This window comes from Lepidochelys olivacea (genome assembly GCF_965140295.1).
Source record: "Lepidochelys olivacea isolate rLepOli2 genome assembly, chromosome: 1".
Lineage (NCBI taxonomy): Eukaryota > Metazoa > Chordata > Testudines > Cheloniidae > Lepidochelys > Lepidochelys olivacea.
In genome coordinates this window covers 287,002,853-287,023,558 of record NC_140411.1, presented here as the reverse complement: position 1 = coordinate 287,023,558, position 20,706 = coordinate 287,002,853, and the positions used below count along the sequence as shown (strand labels likewise).

The 20,706-nt window shown below is 39.1% G+C and overlaps 1 protein-coding gene across 3 annotated transcripts in view; it reads left to right on the top strand.

The window, feature by feature from the left end:
* The window catches only part of LGR5 (leucine rich repeat containing G protein-coupled receptor 5), a 127,431-nt gene that overhangs the window by 64,627 nt on the left and 42,098 nt on the right, over nt 1-20,706 (top strand). For 2 of the 3 annotated variants that reach the window (XM_084636859.1, XM_084636861.1), the window contains exons 3-4: nt 14,339-14,410; nt 15,434-15,505. The exons of the other annotated variant lie outside the window; for it this stretch is intronic. In XM_084636859.1, the coding sequence (XP_084492985.1) occupies nt 14,339-14,410; nt 15,434-15,505 (144 nt within the window). The remainder of the gene's footprint in view (nt 1-14,338; nt 14,411-15,433; nt 15,506-20,706) is intronic. 3 annotated transcript variants of the gene reach the window in all.

Genomic DNA, 20,706 nt, shown 5'->3' with positions numbered 1-20,706 from the left:
AATGTTTATTGATGAGACATATCTGCCACCAGGCAGGCAAACAGCCAATGACACATCGTAAACTCCATAAGACAGACTTTGTTGACAACGTAGGGCAATGTCTCCACAACCTTGTTTTAATACAGACAAAGAGGCACTAAAAGTCCTTGCCCAGGAGAGCACAACAGTCATTTTTAAATTAACCATACTTCAATAAAAGTAGTAGAGAGGTATTGGCTCAAATAATAATGTGGACTATTTGGCAGAAATTGAGGTAGATTTTCTTTTTTTGTAGTTTTTATGCATACATTGAATCTGACTCACTAGAAATGAATGTGCTAGTCATTATTCATAATGAACTATAAGATGAAGATTCACATCAAGCAATCGAAGTATAATTATGAAAGTTACAAAAGCAAATATTAACTCCAATTCAAATCATCTATCAAGCTGGCCTAATGATTCTAGAACTAACCTACTATTGTTGTAATTTTCCACTGTCATGGACATTTCACGAGCTTGATGCCACTTTAAACTGGGACATGGCAAAATTAGCTGATGTAAGATGGATATGCAGTTACATGCCACCATCCGTATCCTCTCCTGCACCCTATGTCCAACTCCTCTCCCATGGCTTCCAGTTCTAAGCAATATTGCTCCTCCTCATATCAGACGAGAGGTTGCCACTGACAAGTTATTGGAGAAAGTACGTGCCAACCCAAGCCTGCCACTGCACAATGACCTTTTTAAACCACCAGCTGCACTTTTGCCATCACATCGCCCATTATGGTCTCATCTGTCACGCCAGGATGTTAGGGCCGAAACATTCTGAGAGGAATGGATGTCTGCTGTGATCCCCAACCAGTCCCTCGTCGCCGACCCCACAATCTGCCTTCCCGGTTTTAACCTGGCCTGTCACCAGTGGTCACTGTTGAACAGGTTCCAGACTGGGCAAGGTCTCTGCACAGCAAACCAGTATCGCTGGGGCCTTCATGACTCCCTTTGTGCAACTGTGGTGCAACACAGACGATGACGCATATTGTCGAGAAATGCCGGCTGACTAGGTTCAACGGTGGCCTAGAAGAACTGCATCATGCCACTGAAGATGCACACACTAAATAAATATTTGTGTCACTATGACACCACGAAAATTTAACAATAAAAAAGAAATTCTTCCATATAGACATGCCAGATTGGCACCCTCCAGAACTGCCCCTTTGGCTATTCTATTGACAACGACAAGGCGGGGAACAAAAAGAGAAACAATGGAGCGAGTGCCTGACTAAAACAGAATGGCTCATACTGTTCCAGGAGTAGTCTACACTGACAAGCCACTGTTGTTGGAATGGTTTCAGAGTAACAGCCGTGTTAGTCTGTATTCGCAAAAAGAAAAGAAGTAGTTGTGGCACCTTAGAGACTAACCAATTTATTTGAGCATAAGCTTTCGTGAGCTACAGCTCACTTCATCAGATGCATACTGTGGAAACTGCAGAAGACATTATATACACAGAGACCATGAAACAATACTTCCTCCCACCCCACTCTCCTGCTGATAATAGCTTATCTAAAGTGATCATCAAGTTGGGCCATTTCCAGCACAAATCCAGGTTTTCTCACCCCCCCCCCTCCAAAAACCACACACACAAACTCACTCTCCTGCTGGTAATAGCTTATCCAAAGTGACCACTCTCCTTACAATGTGTATGAAAATCAAGGTGGGCCATTTCCAGCACAAATCCACCTTGATTATCATGCACATTGTAGGGAGAGTGGTCACTTTGGATAAGCTATTACCAGCAGGAGAGTGAGTGTGTTTTGGGGGGGGGGGGTGAGAACCTGGATTTGTGCTGGAAATGGCCCACCTTGATTTTCTGGCAGGGGTCACAGATTCATAGATACCAAGGTCACAAGGGACCATTATGATCATCTAGTCCGACCTCCTGCACAACGCAGGCCACAGAATCACCCACCCACTCCTGCGAAAAAGCTCTCACCTATGTCTGAGCTACTGAAGTCCTCAAATTGTGGTTTAAAGACTTCAAGGAGCAGAGAATCCTCCAGCACGTGACCCGTGCCCCATGCTACAGAGGAAGGTGAAAAACCTCCAGGGCCTCTTCCAATCTGCCCTAGAGGAAAATTCCTTCCCGACCCCAAATATGGTGATCAGCTAAACCCTGAGCATATGGGCAAGATTCACCAGCCAGATACCCAGGAAAGAATTCTCTGTAGTAACTCAGATCCCACCCCATCTAACATCCCATCACAGGCCATTGGGCCTATTTACCATAAATATTTAAAGATCAATTAATTGCCAAAATCATGTTATCCCATCATACCATCTCCTCCATAAACGTATCAAGTTTAATCTTAAAGCCAGATAGGTCTTTTGCCCCCCACTGCTTCCTTTGTCTAATTTCAAGTCTAAACTTCCCAATGACCAGTTTATATCCATTTGTTCTTGTGTCCACATTGGTATTGAGCTTAAATAATTCCTCTCCCTCCCCGGTATTTATCCCTCTGATGTATTTATAGAGAGCAAACATATCTCCCCTCAACCTTCTTTTGATTAGGCTAAACAAGCCAAGCTCCTTGAGTCTCCTTTCATAAGACAAGTTTTCCATTCCTCGGATCATCCTAGTAGCCCTTCTCTGTACCTGTTCCAGTTTGAATTCATCCTTCTTAAACATGGGAGACCAGAACTGCACACCATATTCCAGGTGAGGTCTCACCAGTGCCTTGTATAATGGTACTAAAACCTCCTTATCTCTACTGGACATACCTCGCCTGATGCATCCCAAGACCGCATTAGCTTTTTTCACGGCTATATCACATTGTCGGCTCATAGTCATCCTATGATCAACCAATACTCCAAGGTCCTTCTCCTCCTCCGTTACTTCTAATTGATGCGTCCCCAGCTTATAACTAAAATTCTTGTTATTAATCCCTAAATGCATGACCTTACACTTCTCACTATTAAATTTCATCCTATTACTATTACTCCAGTTTACAAGGTCATCCAAATCTTCCTGTATGATTTCCCGGTCCTTCTCTAAATTTGCAATACCTCCCAGCTTTGTATCATCCGCAAACTTTATTAGCACACTCCCACTTTTTGTGCCGAGGTCAGTAATAAAAAGATTAAATAAGATTGGTCCCAAAACTGATCCCTGAGGAACTCCACTGGTAACCTCCCTCCAGCCTGACAGTTCACCTTTCAGTAGGACCCGCTGTAGTCTCCCTGTTAACCAATTCCTTATCCATCTTTCAATTTTCATATTGATCCCCATCTTTTCCAATTTAACTAACAATTCCCCATGTGTCACGGTATCAAATGCCTTACTGAAATCTAGGTAAATTAGATCCACTGCGTTTCCTTTGTCTAAAAAATCTGTTACTTTCTCAAAGAAGGAACTCAAGTTGATTTCGCACTATCTACCTTTTGTAAAACCATGTTGTATTTTGTTCCAATTACCACTGACCTCAATGTCCTTAACTACTTTCTCCTTCAAAATTTTTTACAAGACCTTGCATGCTACAGATATCAAACTAACAGGCCTGTAGTTGCATGGATCACTTTTTTTTCCTTTCTTAAAAATAGGAACTGTGTTAGCAATTCTCTAATCATACAGTACAACCCCTGAGTTTACAGATTCATTAAAAATTCTTGCTAATGGGCTTGCAATTTCATGTGCCAATTCCTTTAATATTCTTGGATGAATATTATCTAGGCCCCCCGATTTAGTCCCATTAAGCTGTTTGAGTTTTGCTTCTACCTCAGATATGGTAATATCTACCTCCATATCCTCATTCCCATTTGTCTTGCTACCATTATTTCTAAGATCCTCCCTTTAGCTTATTCAGGACTGAGGCAAAGTATTTGTTTAGAAATTGGGCCATGCCTAGATTATCCTTGACCTCCACTCCATCCTCAGTGTTCAGCAGTCCCACTTCTTCTTTCTTTGTTTTCTTATTTATATGGCTGTAGAAGCTTTTACTATTGGTCAGACTTTGGGTATCCGGTTAGTACTAATATCTAGAACATGTGATTTCTTTGACAGCTTCAGTTACCTAGAAATTGTCTCAAAGAAGTGGATTGCAATAGCAACTAAGAGATAGAGGCTATAATTAGCCACAAGGAAGGCTTTTTAGTTGTTGCAACCAACAGAGATCATGACCTCACTGTACTTTAAGAGGTGAGATGCATTGTCTGGCTTTTAGGAAAAGGGGTGTGGCCCCTTTAAGGCCTAGACACCCAGAGAGAAACACTGACCCATCGCTGTACTCTGCCCCGCCCCCCTTCCCCGCCCCCCCCCCAAGTGACCAGAAGAGAAGGGAGACTATTTAGGCCCATGCAGGTGCAGGAAAAGCGTTGTTCTACCTGATCCAGGTAAAAGAACACCCACCCTGCCCCCCATGGACATAGTTAAATACCGAGTTATGACATGCTCTGCTGTCGGCATTATGCTAATTTCTACTTTCTCAGGGGACTAGAAAGCAATTTTTCCCCCCACCACCAGAATGGCCAAAAGGGGGGGGGGGAGTTGCCTTCCCCACAGCAGGTTGTGGCTTAGTTAACACAAATATGAAAGCAGAGTTAGGCTATGAGGTTGCACCTCATTATGTGATCATGAGTTGGGTTTCTAGTGTAGGTACCCTGTAAGGAAGGGATACGGAGATCAGATGAAATGTATTGTATTGCAACCATCTCAATAGAGCATGAGCTGGCCCAGACTGTGGACCTTCAGGAAGCAGTTCAAACCTTTGCAACCAAGAAGGCACGGAAAGCACCACTTTGATTATTCAAACAGATAAAAATGCCAGTGTTTCCTATGCAGACAAGAAAAGTTACATGTGCTGTTCAGACATTTGAAAGTTAAGTGTTACTTAAAATTTTTGAACAAGGCATTTTAAGTTATTAGTTCTCCATTATTGGGGTAGATAGCAGAGCAGTACCATGAGAGGAGTAGAACAGGAAGAAGGCAGAACTGAGACCTTTCAAAGTTTTGGCCCAAGCGAGAGGAATGGGGGCGTCATTTGAGCTCCCCACGTCAGGTGCCAAAATGTTGTGGGCCAGCCCTGGACCCAGTACTGCAGTGTGTTCACAGATCTAACTTCCTTCTATGTCAGTGGGAGTGTATATAGTATGTGGACGGCAGGATTGTTGTCTGATTAGGATGCACAGTGGCAGGTGAATATTTTTTATACTTAAATAGTGCAATTTTCCACATTCTTGTAGTTGTCAAACAATTATCTGTTAATTCAGCCAAAGTCATGTTTACATCTCACACATTCACAAGCCTGGAAATTTGGCAAAAGGCATCCAAAAAGCGTCATTTCACAAGCTTGGGGTTTTTTTGAACTTCAGAACACAAGTGCATACACACCATTCATGCTGGAGGCAGTGCCAGTGGTAAGATCTCTTATATGCCCTCACTGTGGCTTCATTTTGCCACTCATCAGTGTGCAATAACAACTACAAAGCACCAGAATCTTGGCCCTACACAGTCTCCACGTTTAGCGCATAGCACAGAAATGACAAAAACAGTTGCCACGCTTTTCTGTCCAATTATCTTCATAACAGTACACCACATTTCAATGTACTTATACTACTGTTAACATTATACATTATTCCCTTACTGGTGATACTGCCACCAGGGATGAAAACCATAGGTGCTCAGAAATCTGAAGTACACTTTGTAGGGCTAGCCCAACAAATTAGAACCAAAACTCAGGATTTGGATCAATCTGATTTAGCATTTATTGTTCCAGTTTCATGGAAATGTTAAACTTAGAATAAGAAGTTCCAGCAATTCTGAGATTATTGGCTGGCCTGGGGGGTTAGTAATAATACTGCCCAAATATAAAAGTAAACTTGAATCTCTTGTTTCCTAGGTCTGTGCGAGATGAGTAGGAGATGAGTTTAGAGCTTGGGGTAGAAAGAATTATGATGTTTACTTGAGAGTACTCAGGTACTCCTCACAATTGGTGTTGCTGTCTGCTTTGGAGGAAGCTACATGGCTTCTGTTCTAGCAGAGTTCCAGAGTTAGAACCATCTGAAAAGAGCAGGGCTCTATAGTGTTAAAAGCAAAACAGAGTTTGTCCTCAGTACTGGCCTTGGTCAGCTTAGCAAAACATGAGACCATTATCTTCAGTGGTCTTATCAATGCAGGTGCAGAGAAATTCCCTCCCCTCTGTAGAAGGAGGGAGTAATAGTACATTTTGAGCCAGTTCCTTAACCGGCAGACATCAATGATCAAGGCCAGATCAAGATCAAACATGGTGTAGTGTTCTGATCATATATTCCTCCCATCCCTACTGCTCGAAGTCAATGGACCTTCTCCAATTACACCAGCTTTGAATTTGGCACGTGTATTTTAAAAGCCATTTTGGGGCCTTAAGCCCCAGTGAAACATGCTGTATTTGAATTTTCAACTCAAATGTAAGTGGAGTAAAGAACACAGTAGCTATGAATATGTGTGCAACACAACTAACTCTTGCCCCACCCCCCCTTTTTCTTTTTTTTCTTTTTTTTTTTTGCAAGGAAGGAGCATGTTTTAAACATTAGGTTCCAGGAGCTCAGTGTAAATCAGCTTCTTGATGACATAGAATTTCAGGCCACGTTACTGTCCTTTCTTATGTTATCTATCACTTCATAATAATTATGTGATTAATTCATAATGAGACAAAATGAAATAAAAAGAGAGATGATGATAATCATTATCAACAGTTCATAACTTTTTGTCTAGAAAGATAAATCTTCAAAAACATCTTGAAGGAAAGCAAATTTAGAGAAAATATCAGCCATATGGTTTTAATCTCACACATTAAATATTGTTACTGATATTGGCCTAGGAATAATCATTAAATAGATATTAAATTACAGGCAGCTGTCTCAATCTAATAGTCTGTCGGATTAATATCAGACCGGTTATCCATATTGACAAAGCTATCTTTCTTACTTTGAGAAGCAAGAAAAGGTTTTGCATCATCAATAGTTAAAATATAATGAAATATAATGCCTTTGGTGATTAATTACCCTAAAGTTTGCAGGAAACAAGACAGAAGCAGAAAAAACAAGATCAGCAAATTCTGCCTGAAGTATGAACAATTTTTTTTTACATCTAGAATCAGTCATTTTAGAAAACAAATTAGAAATCTCAAGTTTGCTGTAATACCTAATATTTACACTTTTTTCCCCCAGACCCACTGTAACATCTGTTTTGTACTACAAGAGAATATAAATGTTTCAGTGTTGGTATCAATAGAAGAGAGAATTAATTGATTGATTTAAATAAGGAAAATAAAATCCTGCCCTATTGAAGTCAATTGGAGTTTTTTCACTGAATTCAGTGGGGCCAGAATTTCACTCTGAACCTTTATTAAGTAGTCTAAACAATTTTGATAGATGGACAGGGGGATCAGAAGCTTGCAAATAAAACAACAAAACTGAATTACCTAGACACTCTCCATTACCTCTGGTCCCAAACACCAGAGACACAGACCAATATGCTGATTATCAATGCTTTAGTAAAGTTTTGTAGATTTTATATTTGTGTACAGCAAGGAATTACCATTAATTAGAATAACTGTTAATGTTTTACGCCCTATTCAGCAAGATACTTAGGAATGCCAGTACCTGATATCCATGAGACAGCTCCAATGCTTAAAGTTAGGTTCATGTTTTAAATACCTTGCCGAATCAGGGCCCTTAATACTTTTTTGTTTACAGAACCAAATATCTTTTTGCCGTAGCCTAAGGTTCTTCTCTACTGTTTCCTCTCAGTTACCAATCTGGGAGATTCCATTAGTTACAGTATGTAATTTAGCATTAAAGGAGTCAAACCACCCTTCTCAAGAGAAAATGGATAGCTTTCAAAACTGATTCAGCTAAGACATTAATTCTGGTAACCTGTTCATCTTCTTCCTTTTTTTAAAGAAAAATATGGCCTATTCCATGATCGCAGTAGCCTTGGCACATGTTCTTCCCTACTCTCTTATCCCCTGGATGATGTCAGTAAATCAGTTAGCAGATGGAATTTAAAATTCAGGGACGGAAAGAGCTAAAGGCAGTGCTAGTAGTTCAAGGAACACATACATTTGGACAGCCAAAGAAGGATTGCAAGTTGCAAACATGCTTGCATACTGCAGTATGTTGCAATATGGCGTATGCAAATACAATCTGGAGTGAATAAATACAGTACAAAGCAAGCTATTGGAAATCTTTCATGAAAATAGCTGGAACCTGGTCTGTACAAAAGAACATGCACTGGCATTTCTGTGAACAGACACATCCAGTCTGTCTGTTGCTCTTATATTTTAACTGCCAAATAATAATACAACAGGATTATAATGACCTCCACTTCCGCTGAGGCAAGTTGAAAGTCCAGAATTACTTCCGTGCATTTCAGTGGACTTTCACTCCTTTAATAGTGACAATTTCTACAATGCTTGATCCTGCAGTGTGTTGAGTTCCTCCAGCAAAATGCTATGTGCCCTTAACTCCTAGTGATTTCAGCACCTTCAGAACCTCTTTGTTCATTCCAATACAAGAAGATTCCACTATGCTAATCCTATCAAAATACACAGTTATCATCTATCAGATTAGTGTTGGGTAAATGCTCCTTTACGAAGCCTTCCCTTCTACTTCTGCTCCAAAGGCTTGGTCCTGCATGGTGCTGAGCTCTTCCAAGAAATGATGAGCATCCTCAACTTCCATTGTCTCTAAAGGGAGTTGAGGATCCTCAGCACTTCTCAAAAGGGCTCAAAATTTTGCAGGGCTGGGCCTTACCTGAGAAGAGAAGAAAATCTGCCACAATTCCCATAAAGGGATGGCTTGCTGTCTTTTGACCTCGATTCTACTACTCCCAGCAGGAAGTTATGAGGACCTGGGATGGTCCTGCTGCAGCGCTCACAGTGGAGAGTGAAGAGGAGCTGTTTTTACTAGAAGCTGCAATCTGCTAGGAGTGAACATAAGGTTGCTCAGAATGCTGCAAGTTTTTGTGCTGGGAGACCAAAATTCTTCAACTATAAAAGGGCCCCACTTTATGCCAAAATATTGGCAATAGTAGCGTAATTACACTGAATTTTGTTTGCTTTTAATAAAGTGGTAGCATTAATCATCTGTGACAGACAGGAATAAAACTGCAGAAGTTTCTATTTGTTTACTGAAGTTTCCAAAGATGTTTTACCAATTAAACAAAAGCAAAAGACCCACTTTTCAGAACCTGGAATGTTCTCACTCTAGCATCAGTAACCACCATCTCCCATGGCTGTGTTCCTGCAGAAAGAGTAAAGTGTACAAAAGGATAAATGTACAAGGAATAGTCCAAGCAGATACCAAACAAATCTTTTTATCTAGCTCTGACAATAGACCTTAAACCTCACCTGCTGTTATCTCACCTATTCCACTGTAACTCCTTTCCTGAGCGGAGATTGCTAGTTTTGCAGAACTGTATTGAAACAGTACAGAATTGCAGGAATGTACACTTCTATCAGGTTAGTGTTTTCTACAGATTTTTTTTTTTAAATCAGCATTTTAGGGTATATATACACTGCAATCTGAGGTGTGACTGCAGCTTGGATAGACATACCTGCACTAGCATGACTAAAAATAGCAGTGCACAGTCAACACACAAGTTCCAGCAATACGAGTAGATCCCCAGTGTGCTTGTACAACCTGCAATGAAGCCCCTGCCACCACATCTACACTGCTATATTTTGCCATGCTAGTGTAGGCATTTCTACCTGGGGTTGCACTGTAGACATATACAGAGTGTACAAGCTCAACCCATACTTCTACAAAAATTTAAGCAGAAGGTTACTTAAGCAGAAGGTTACAGGTACACATGTGCAGAAGGTTACTTGTGTGAGTAGCCCCATTGAGATGTGTGAGACTAGTCATGTGAGTAAAATTATGCCACAGAGGTGTAAGTTATTGTAGTACTGGTTCTTTATTTGTAAGATTCTGAAATGGGATTCTAAACCAATAGCCTCCAAAAATAAATAAATGCAGTAACTTCTTTCCTTTTAATTGCCTTTTTATTATGGAGAAGTCATATATTTCAGTCTTCTTTTTGTTTAGTGTAATATTTCTGAAACAATAAATCATGGAACTGTGGGAACTAAAACAAAATTCAATTTTTCTGAAATTTAAATTTAAAACATACAAACAACGGAGGCCAGATCTTTGGTTATGTAAGGACTATGAACGAACTCATTCCCCCTTTCAGAAATCATTAACTAAATGCACCACCATGGAGGCAGACAATCAATCCATCCTCAGCTCTGTAGGGGAGGGAGGTATTTAAAGTCTTTAAACCACGATTTGAGAACTTCAATAGCTCAGACATAGGTTAGGGGTTTGTTACAGGAGTGTGGGGGTGAGATTCTGTGGTCTGCGTTGTGCAGGAGGTCGGGCTAGACAATCATAATGGTCCTTTCTGACCTTAAAGTCTATGATTCTATGATTTACCCATTCAGTTTCAGATCATTAATCAAAGTCCATCCAAAGTCCAACTGATGTAAAGCTTCCCTTGAATGACTTAATGTAATGGGAAACAAAACCCAGAAACAATACACTCACTGGCATCAGTGCTGAAACATACAAAAATTCTAACTACACATGGAAATTCATTGTGGACTCTCTGAGAAAACATACCATAAGTGTGCAAATGCAGTCATATGTTATTTAAAATTGCAAAATATGCATGCATCTTTCAAAAACCATACAACCGTACAAATTTAAATATAGACCACATGAACGACATCTGAGAGAAGAATAAACCCAATATCCTACAGATTAGCTACCGGTGATATCAACAAGAGAATTGATTTCCCTTTAGTGCCCAGATTAGGGTAGGATAGAAATAGCAAGTGGAAAAGCATTAAAAAACTTGTCAAGAATAGAGCAACCAAATTTGCAGCATGTCCTACAGAACTGACCAGATAATTTTCACCCAAGAGTGTTAAAAGAATTGGCCAAGGATCTCGCTAAACCAGTATTGTTGATTTTAAACAAATCTTGGAACTTTGGGAAAGTTCCAGAGGACTGGAAAAAAGCTAATGTTTTGCCAGTATTTAAAAAGGATAAATGGGATGACCTGGGAAACTGTAGGTCGGTTAGCCTGACATCAATCCCTGGCAAAATCATGGAAAGGCTGGTATAGACACAATCAGTAAAAAATTAGAAGATGGTAATATAATTAATTCTACTCAACATCTTTTTATGAAAAATAAGTATTGTCCAACGACCTTGATATTGTATTTCTGCTGTGATCACAGGTTTGCTTGATAAAAGTAACTGTGTTGACATAATATACTTAACACTTCTATTGGTCCCACGTGACATTCTGATTAAAAATTAGCACTATACTTAATCAATGTATCCCATATCAAATGGATTAAAACTGATAGATCTCAAAAAGTGATTCTAAATGGGGAATCCTCATGCAATGGGGGATCTTTCTAGTGGGATCCTGGAGGGATCTGTTCTTAGCCCAATGTTTTCTATGTCTGTAACAATAATCTGGAAGAAAATATTAAATAATTGCTGGTAAAGTTTGCAAAAGACACAAAAATTAGTGGAACGGTAAATAATGATGGGGACAATTATGCAAACTGACCTGGATTGCTTGGAAAGGTGTACTCATTTGAACAAACATGTATTTTAACACCGCCAAATGCAAGGATATACATTTAGGAACATAGAATGTAGACCACAATTATAAGAGGAAGGACTGTACCTCCTCTGGAAAGCAGTGACTTTGAAAAATATTTAGGGGTCATAGTAGATAACCAGTTGAACATGAGCTCCCTGTCTGATGTGGTAGCGAATAGGATGAATGTGATCCTTGGCTGCAGAAGCAGGGGTGGAATAGGGAAGTGGTATTATATCTGTATACAGCATTAGTGAGATCATTAATACAATCCTGAGTCCACTTCTGGTGTCCACACTTCAGAAAGGAAGTTGACAAACTAGAAATTGTTCAGAAGAGGCTACAAAAATTATTTGAGGTTTGGAAAACCTGCTGTACAGTTTTCAGAGTAACAGCCGATGAAGTGAGCTGTAGCTCACGAAAGCTCATGCTCAAATAAATTGGTTAGTCTCTAAGGTGCCACAAGTACTCCTTTTCTTTCTGCTGTACAGTGAGAGCCTAAAGAAGCCCAATCTATTTAATTTATCAAGAGAAGGTTAAGAGGTGACTTGATCAGGTTTTACAAGGACCTTTATGAGGAAGATATTTCTGATCGTGAGGGCTCTTTAATCTAGAACAGGGGTGGGCAACCTGTGCCCCACGGGCTGCACCTGGCTTGTCAGGGTAATCCGCTGGTGGGCCATGAGACAGTTTGTTTACATTGACTGTCCGCAGGCACGGCCGCACGCAGCTCCCAGTGGCCGTGTTCCCGCCAATGGGAGCTGCGGGAAGTGGCGCGGGGGTGGCGAACAGCGAATCGCGGCCAGTGGGAGCTGCAGGCAGCCGTGCCTGCGGACAGTCAATGTAAACAAACTGTCTCGCGGCCCGCCAGTAGATTACCCTCACGTGCTGTGTGCGGGCTACAGGTTGCCTACCACAGATCTAGAAGAACAAAAGTATAATGTGATGTAGTGGTTGGAAGCTGAAGTTAGACAAATTCAGACTAGAAACAGGTACACATTTTTAATAGTGCGGATAATTAATCATTGAAAAAAATTACCTAGGGATATGGTAGATTCTTTCTCCCTTGCTGTTTTTAAGTCAGGGCTAGATGTTTTTCTAAAAGTCATGGTCCTGATGCAGAAGGTGAAGTTCTTTGGCCTAAGAAGTCAGATTAGACTAAAATATTCATCCTGCTGGCCATGAAACCTTTGTATGAAAAATGACAAATTACTCTGGTTCATTTTCTCCTAGAGAGAATTCTGCAAAAAAAACTTTGACCGAGAAAATCTTGGGCCAATTATAATCAACTCAAATATGTTCCAAAAAGCAACTAAACTCACCCTTAATTTCCTCCAAATAGGCACAGAATGTATATTAATAGAGTTATCCTCCTAAACTTTTTTGTTTGTTTGTTTCAAAAAATTGTTTTAAGCTACTGCACTTCAAAATAGTACAAGATACTAAATGTACAATTCGGCACCAAAAGGTCTAATGAGGGTCTGAAACTGGAAAAATAAGTACTACCTACTGAAACGCAACTGTAAAGGTGCATAGTGTTCCAATGAAATAGGCATGGTCCATCTTTCACAGTCCCCTCCCTCCTCTGAACAGCTGGAATCTTTATTCAGGAGCTGTTAAACAGGTGTGGTTTTCCACTTAAAGCTTTACCACAGGGAATATTTCACTTCACGCAGAAAGTATGAACCTCAGGAGAGCCTATTTGGATGGGAGTCTTTGGTACTGACTCATATTGCAACATTGGTTAAGTCCTTGTTACAGTGTTCTCTTTTACCTGCTCTGTTGAGAGGAAGGGTGGTCCAGTGGGTTAGGGCTCTAGCTTGAGTCTTTGAAGAGCTGTGTTCAAATGCCTGCACCCCCACAAATTCAAGTGTGTGATACTGGACAAGATACTTAGCCTGTCTTAAGGCTCAGTTGCCCATCTGTACTTTTTACCTCTCAGGGATGTTGTGGGAATAAATACTTCAAAAATTATGAGATACTCAGATACCATATTGCAGGGGGCCATATATGAACGATAGATCCATTATTTCACATCAAATATGGGATTTCTTTATTCTACACACTTTCTGAAGAATGTATTTCCTTTTGGAAAAACAGAAGACCTCACAAATGCATTTGTGATGTTTATTTATTTAAGTTTGTAAGACATCAGCCCCCCCCCCAGTCCCCTCGAAAAGGGAAGGTGCTATAGAAATGATTTTTATAAATGTGTGCCTGGGGAAAAGATGCATGTCCCATTACTTCATGTGCAGTCATGGTAAATGAGCCATGGTCATTAATCTGTGCATGTACTGTGATTGTGTGCACAATTGCATTAAAATGAGCACACATTATGCATGCACAGTTCTAAAAATATGAGCCAGAATGTTCCATAATACCACTGGTAGTCAGTCTATTATATTTTAGTATTAGACATTGTTTACTCTTTAAAAAGAACAGTATGAACAATTAGATGTGCATTGTAAACCATAAACTTGATTTATAGTGAAAGTGCATTTGTCTCTGCAGCACAGCTGCCAGTAAGTTGACTACACAGTTACAGAATTTTTTTTAACAGTATATTAATGATGACAAAACAAGGCTCCTAAACAACTGCCTTTGGCATCAGTGGTTCAAACATACTCATGTTGCTTTTTAACGAGCAAATTAATTCCACATGAAGAGAAATGTATTTACCTTTTTTTTTTTTTTAAACCCTGCAGACGTCTTGCAGGAAATGGCTTGACATACATTCCCAGGGGAGCATTTGCCGGCCTTTTCAGTCTTAAAGTGCTGTAAGTAAACTGTGTGTTGTTTGATATATTTCTGATTTCCTAAATGCTCCAGGGAACTAATTAACGTAAAGATTTGATCAAGTAAATTGTATATTTTGATCAGTTCATTGTGAGAGATTCAGATGGAATGAAGATACATATTACCATTTGTATATCTTTGCTTTATCATATGGAAAATGTCCTAAACACAAATGGTTCTAAAACAGCTTGCTCATCGACTAAATGACACCGTGCAATATAAAAGACAAAAATTGTTCCTGTTAATAGTTTCTTTAACTGTCCACAAAAGTTCTGAATTCAAGTCTAAAAGCTTCAGAGGCGTTTTTAATGATTGGATAAAACTGAGGATAATTTTTCTTTTAGCTTTTTGAGGGGCAAACTGGATAGATTAATTACTGTAAATGAGGCATAATTTAAATACAGCTCTACGTTCATATCTAAATCTTGTATCCTCATGGGTGTAATCAGTTCAGGATAAGCTCGGGTTATAAAAAAAACAGTTAAAGGATATTCTCTGCCTTTTTTGTGTTTATTTTTGATTAAAAACTTGTGCATTTGAGAAGTATAATACTGCACATAATAAAAGCTGGAGTAAGAAACGAGAAGGGAGTTTCTGAGGGAGAGCCAGGTTTATAAGCACCTGAAAAGAGTTAGGAGCACAAGTCGCATTGAAAGCCAGGGGGACTTTGTTCTCTGAACTGCCTCAGATGCTTTTCAAAATCCATCCCTTAGCTAGCATGCTACTATTAATACAGCTAGTTCATGCTGCAGGTATTTGCTCACCTTGAGAAGACAAATCGACTAATGAAAGAATGCAAAATGTGGGTTTTAAATGTGGTTTAGTAATTTTTAGATATCTCTGTAAATTATATCTTAATTTGTTAAAGTCAGAATCTGCTCCCCATAATACCCATACAGTCCCATTCCTGGAGTTTCATGAATGTCAGAGAGCAAAATTTTGGCCTAAAGTCTGTAAAGTAAAAACATTTCCTTTTCTTACATTGTTTCTGGATTTTAATGTAGAATGCTGCAGAATAATCAGTTAGAGCAGGTTCCCACTGAAGCACTCCAGAACTTGCGCAGTCTTCAGTCTCTGTAAGTATACTTGATATACTACACTATATTATGTTGTTAATGTAACTAATTTATAAGATAATGTTGTTATCAGATAGTATATTTGGTCAACTTTTTCTTCCCAACTCCCTTTGAATTCATTTAACTACAATACTATAGTCTTCAATTAAACATCAGAAGTGACTTCATGTGACAATTGCTTTACAGTACTTTAAGCTGGTTCAAAGTCTGAGCAAAGATTCACTGCACTGTGATACTTACTGTTCGGTCAAGGAAAATTGGAAATAGAAATTGCTTTCTTGAACACTGCTGATATTTCTCATCATTAAGGTTTCCTGAAGAACACCTTTAATATATTTTTTAAATCTCTAAGTGACATTATAATTATTTTTTGTTTACAACACTGAGAACACTATTAATTCATCTTTAATTCCCTTTTGTGTAATATACTTGAATCACACAAGGCAAACAGGTCCCCACACTTATATGACTTGGCTGTACCATATTAGCCTTGTCTCTGAGCCTCCATTTTATCAGAACTAATGCCCAGGTCCAAAGACCAAAAGTTACCATTAGCTGGCTGTTTAGTGACTTGTGTGAAGTGCTATGAGTCGTCTTACGGTAGTTCCCAGTAGACAAGTAAGAAAGGATAGTCTTGGTGGTAACACAGGAGTGGGGGTCAGTAGATAAAGATTCTATTTCCAGATTAGAAACAAACATCCATTGTGACCTGGACAAGAAACTGAAGTCTAAAGTTTCAAAAGCATTGACTAATTTTGGGCGCTGAACTTAAGACATCAAGATAGCCGGGGCTGGGCACTCAACATCTTAGGTGCCTTACGTCTGGGGACATGTGAAAACTCAGACTGCAACTTCTCGGTGCTTCAGTTTTTCCCATCTGAAAAATTGGTGTAAAGCCCATCCTCTTCACCAAGGTGTTGGAAGCATAATTAATCTTTGTACATTTTTGAAGTCCTTTGTGTGGAAGGCACTAGAAAAATTCAAATATTTAGTATCACAAAAACCATTACCACAGTTTGCACTAATTAGCAACCTCATTGGGAGTCTGCAGAGAGGATGAGGACTCAGAGGACATATAGACTGTGCTATAGACTAGCTTAGGTCAGAGTTGAGATATATTGAGAGGGGGTATTGTGGAAAAACTTCAACTGTCTCAGGTTATGCTATAGCCCTGTTCTGTGTATAAAGAGAAGCCTCCAGTGTAGTTAACTCAATATCTTTTGCATACACTAAATTCCGACAAAAAATTTAAAAAACTGATTTTTTTTTAATGATTTCCAACATAAAATGACATCTCTCTGAGTTTCAATTATATATACATAATGCTGGGCAATATTATTGCCCATGCATTTTTATGTCTGTCTTGGACAACATTTGGATTCTGTGTTTTCAAAAAGTTTATTACAGATGCTAGTGTAAAGCAATCTTAAGAATTGGTTATTTAATAATTGTTACCTCCTTCAGTGACCTTTTTCTGTATCGACCAGAGACAGCGTAAAATATCTCAAACATATGCTTTTAAGGTTATTCTTCTTTCTTTTGATCTTCGTAAAAGTCATGAGAAAACTCTGGTCTAATGACTACATTAAATTTTTCCCCCTTCTAAACATAAAAAATATCTTGCTAAATCTCATTATTCTATAGGTATTCTGGGCTAAAACGTGACAAGGCAGGCAAACAAGGGGTTTTTTGTTGCTTTGAGAGAAACTGAAATTTTCAGCATGGTTTCTAAATAAAACGACAGTATCTCTCATTCTTTGTTGAGAATCTCTTTCCCTGAGGTGGGGAAGAAGAAGCTGAAGAAGAAAACCATAGGGTTATGTGGTCTGTATAAAAGACTGGTATCTGGTGACAGAATTAAAATAAAAAAAGAATGACAGAGGCCAGTAGGAACTTTAAACAGCTGTGTAGCAGACAGAAGATGGAGTGATAAGAGCTTGTACAGAAAAGCTACTATCAGCTGAAAGAAGATCATTGGCAAAAGTGAACTCTTTGAGGAAAAGAAAACCATGATTCTTTTGTTTGTTCCAACTGGGTTGTGCCTGTCAGATAAAGGTGTGAAGAGATTCAGTTTCTTGTTTCATACAGTGTGGTAATTTCCTGTTCAGAAGGTGACTCTTACTTTGGTTTCTGATTTACAATAGGAATTACTTTCTGAAACCCTTGAAATAACAGAAGTTCCATCAAAAGAGTAATTAAAAGGTTAAAAGCTCTTAGAAACTTTTTACCAAAGCAAAGTTTTCTTTAGGATAGCCAGGTTTAGTATTTATTTATGTTTAACTTTATAGTCTGGCATGATTTGTGTGAGCCTCATTAACCCAGTCCTTAGGCTAGAGTAGTTGTGAACTGCTGAATGTTGGTGCTAACTCTCTCATCCTTTTTTTTTTTTTAACCCTAAAAATATTATCATGTTTAGGGTGGGTAGCCAAGCTAATTCTATTGCTGCCTTAAAGGATGCATAGCTGATCATGTGACAATGCTACATTCATTTTATTAATACAAAAAGCTACAACTTTTCCCTACTCACTCATAGCACTAGTTTAATAGCAATTGTTTTATTTATGCATAAAAATATACATTATAGGACAGGCTTTTCCTCCATCCTCTGGTGTATGGATATGTTTTAATCCCCAAAATTGAATGACAATATTGGAGAATCAAGCAACAATTTCTTCCACGCTTTCATCCAACTTCTGATGGTACTGGCGGTTTGTTGCTGTTTAAACTCTGAATTGCCTCGGTTGCCTTCTGCAGATCTTCTTTCCTGCTGGTGGTGGCACTTTATCTTTCCGTTACCATAGATTTTTATTTAGTGAGGTGATTAAAAATGTACAGTGCACATTACTTGCATACTGTATGAATTCATTCTTTACCTAATTATGACTTACTTTGCTGGAAAAAGTTCTGCTCCGTGAGGCAGAGTCCTGTGCTCTAGAATCAGTGAGGTTCCGTTGAAGCACAGAAGGCTGTCCCTGCAGAGCATCTAAACTGTGAATATCCCAAACCAGTACTAAAGTTTTCCTGTAATTTCACTGAGGTTTCAATTCAGTTCTGAGTCATAGCTCTGCTCTCTTACTTGGCCTCACTCTTACTGGAAGAAGCCTTAGTTCTTTTGAAATTTGAGTTACAAATATTCACATACTTCGTTAAGGTTCACCTTTTCCAAATGCTATGCTATACTTAAAAAAAACCAGCTGTTGCAGGCATCATCAAGATATTTACAAAATACAAAATCCTAGAAAATAAGGTTTGACATAGCAGCGCACAAAAGCGTTTGTACATACTGGAAAAGTAGGGTATGCATTATTTCACCTTAATCTGGGGAGAAAAATGTGAGACTGTTAACCCGTCATTTGAAGCAAATGGAGAATGCATACCTTATTTTTTTAATTAAAGCTAAAAATGAAACAATCCTTAAAACTCAGGATATTAAAATCCTCTTCAATTTTACAAGGGTCTCTAGCTCCCCTGTCAGCTATGAGGATGTACTAGTTCAACAGTTCTTAAAGGCATCGACTACCTAGGTAAAAGCCAAATGATTACGTGAAACTCAGTATTCCTGTATCACATGAGGGTTTGAAGGAACTAATCAGAGTGCTTTCATTTTGGAAGTGCCTAAATCATAATGGATTCACATCTGAGTTCTACAGAATCATGCCTTATAGCATACTGTAATTTTCCTCTGAAGTACAAAGTGAAGGGAAATCATGTGAAATACTAATCCCAACAATAAGATTGCCATTCATATCTGTTACACCCAAGAAAGGAAAATCTGTTTTTAAGTATCATAGCTAAATGTAACTACCATTATCACTGATTTGCCAGGACTAAGATATTTGTCCATAGTGTTTGCTAGTGTCACTTATCTTATTCACCCTGAAGTTTCTTTAGAACAGAGCATCAGCTGGTGCTCTTAGTTGTTTGCATACTGCTCAGAACTCTGGCATCCCCATTCTTGCCCTCTGCCTTGATGTCAAGAAGGTATTCAACAGGGTTGAATGAGCATATATGTTCTAATGCCCCAGAGGTTTTTAGATGTGGAAAATTTTAATAGAAAAAATTTGCTTCTGCAAATGTTAATGCAAGAAATAATATACACGTTTACCATACAACTAAAGAATTTGCAGACCTCCTTATATGAATGTTATTAATTAAAAGGAAAGAAAATCTTACATTCATAATGAAGAACCTTTTCGCCATTCTTAAATTTTGATTATTTTAGCATTGTATACAAAGTTCTGAAACTTTGATGAAACTTTACTCTGTTTATTCTCATGTTTATATACCATTGTTAATGAGTAACTTTACGGTTGCTCAGCCAACATGGAAATAGCCAAAAATCAATGACATACTAGGCAGTGCTTTCTTGCCCATAACTCACTATTCATAAAGGACATTAACAAGCAAAGAAACACATTCCCAGTAATATGGATAATTTTCTCCTGCTCCCCTAAAATTCAATGGGAGTTTTCCTATGGTCTTCAGTGGGAGGAGGATCAAGATAAAAAGATAATTCCTATACTAAACAGGACAAACTTCTCTCCTGAATTTATTGTTGTAAGTCATCCTGATTTTACAGGAGGCAGGATATGAAAATAGTACCAGTAAGGTTTCAGTAAGATGTTTTTAAGTTGCCCAAAGCATTTCTTAAATAGTTTTTATTTGTCTTTTATTTATTTGGTATTGTGACAAAGCTCTGTCCTTTCCTCCGTGGGTCCCGCGTTTCCTGGTGGATTTCGCTAGCTTCAGAGGCTCACTGTGACCCTTCACATAACCCTTCTCTTTCTAGAGACAAGGGTCACAGTCTACTGAGCCATTTTCATCATAAGCCAGTGAGGGAGGTGAGGAGAAGTTATCCTTCCTTGCACAGTCTCTGTTGTCTCCCAGTCTCAGTGATTAATCAGGGGGCAAAGGTGTGGGGGGGGAAAGAGCCCAAGCCCACCCTCTACTCCAGGCTCCAGCCCAGGGACCCTAATAGTATCAGCTATGGTAGCTGACCTTTTAGAAACATGATATGTACAATTCCCTGGGCTACTTCCCCCACAGCAGCCCTCACTTCCTCAAGCTCCACTTCACCCTTACCTCAGGGCCTCCTTCCTTGTGCTGGATATGGTGTGTACTACTCAGCCTCTCCAACAGCACAACTTCCTCCCACAGCTCCTGACATGCACACCCACCTGACGAACTGGGAGGCTTTTAAC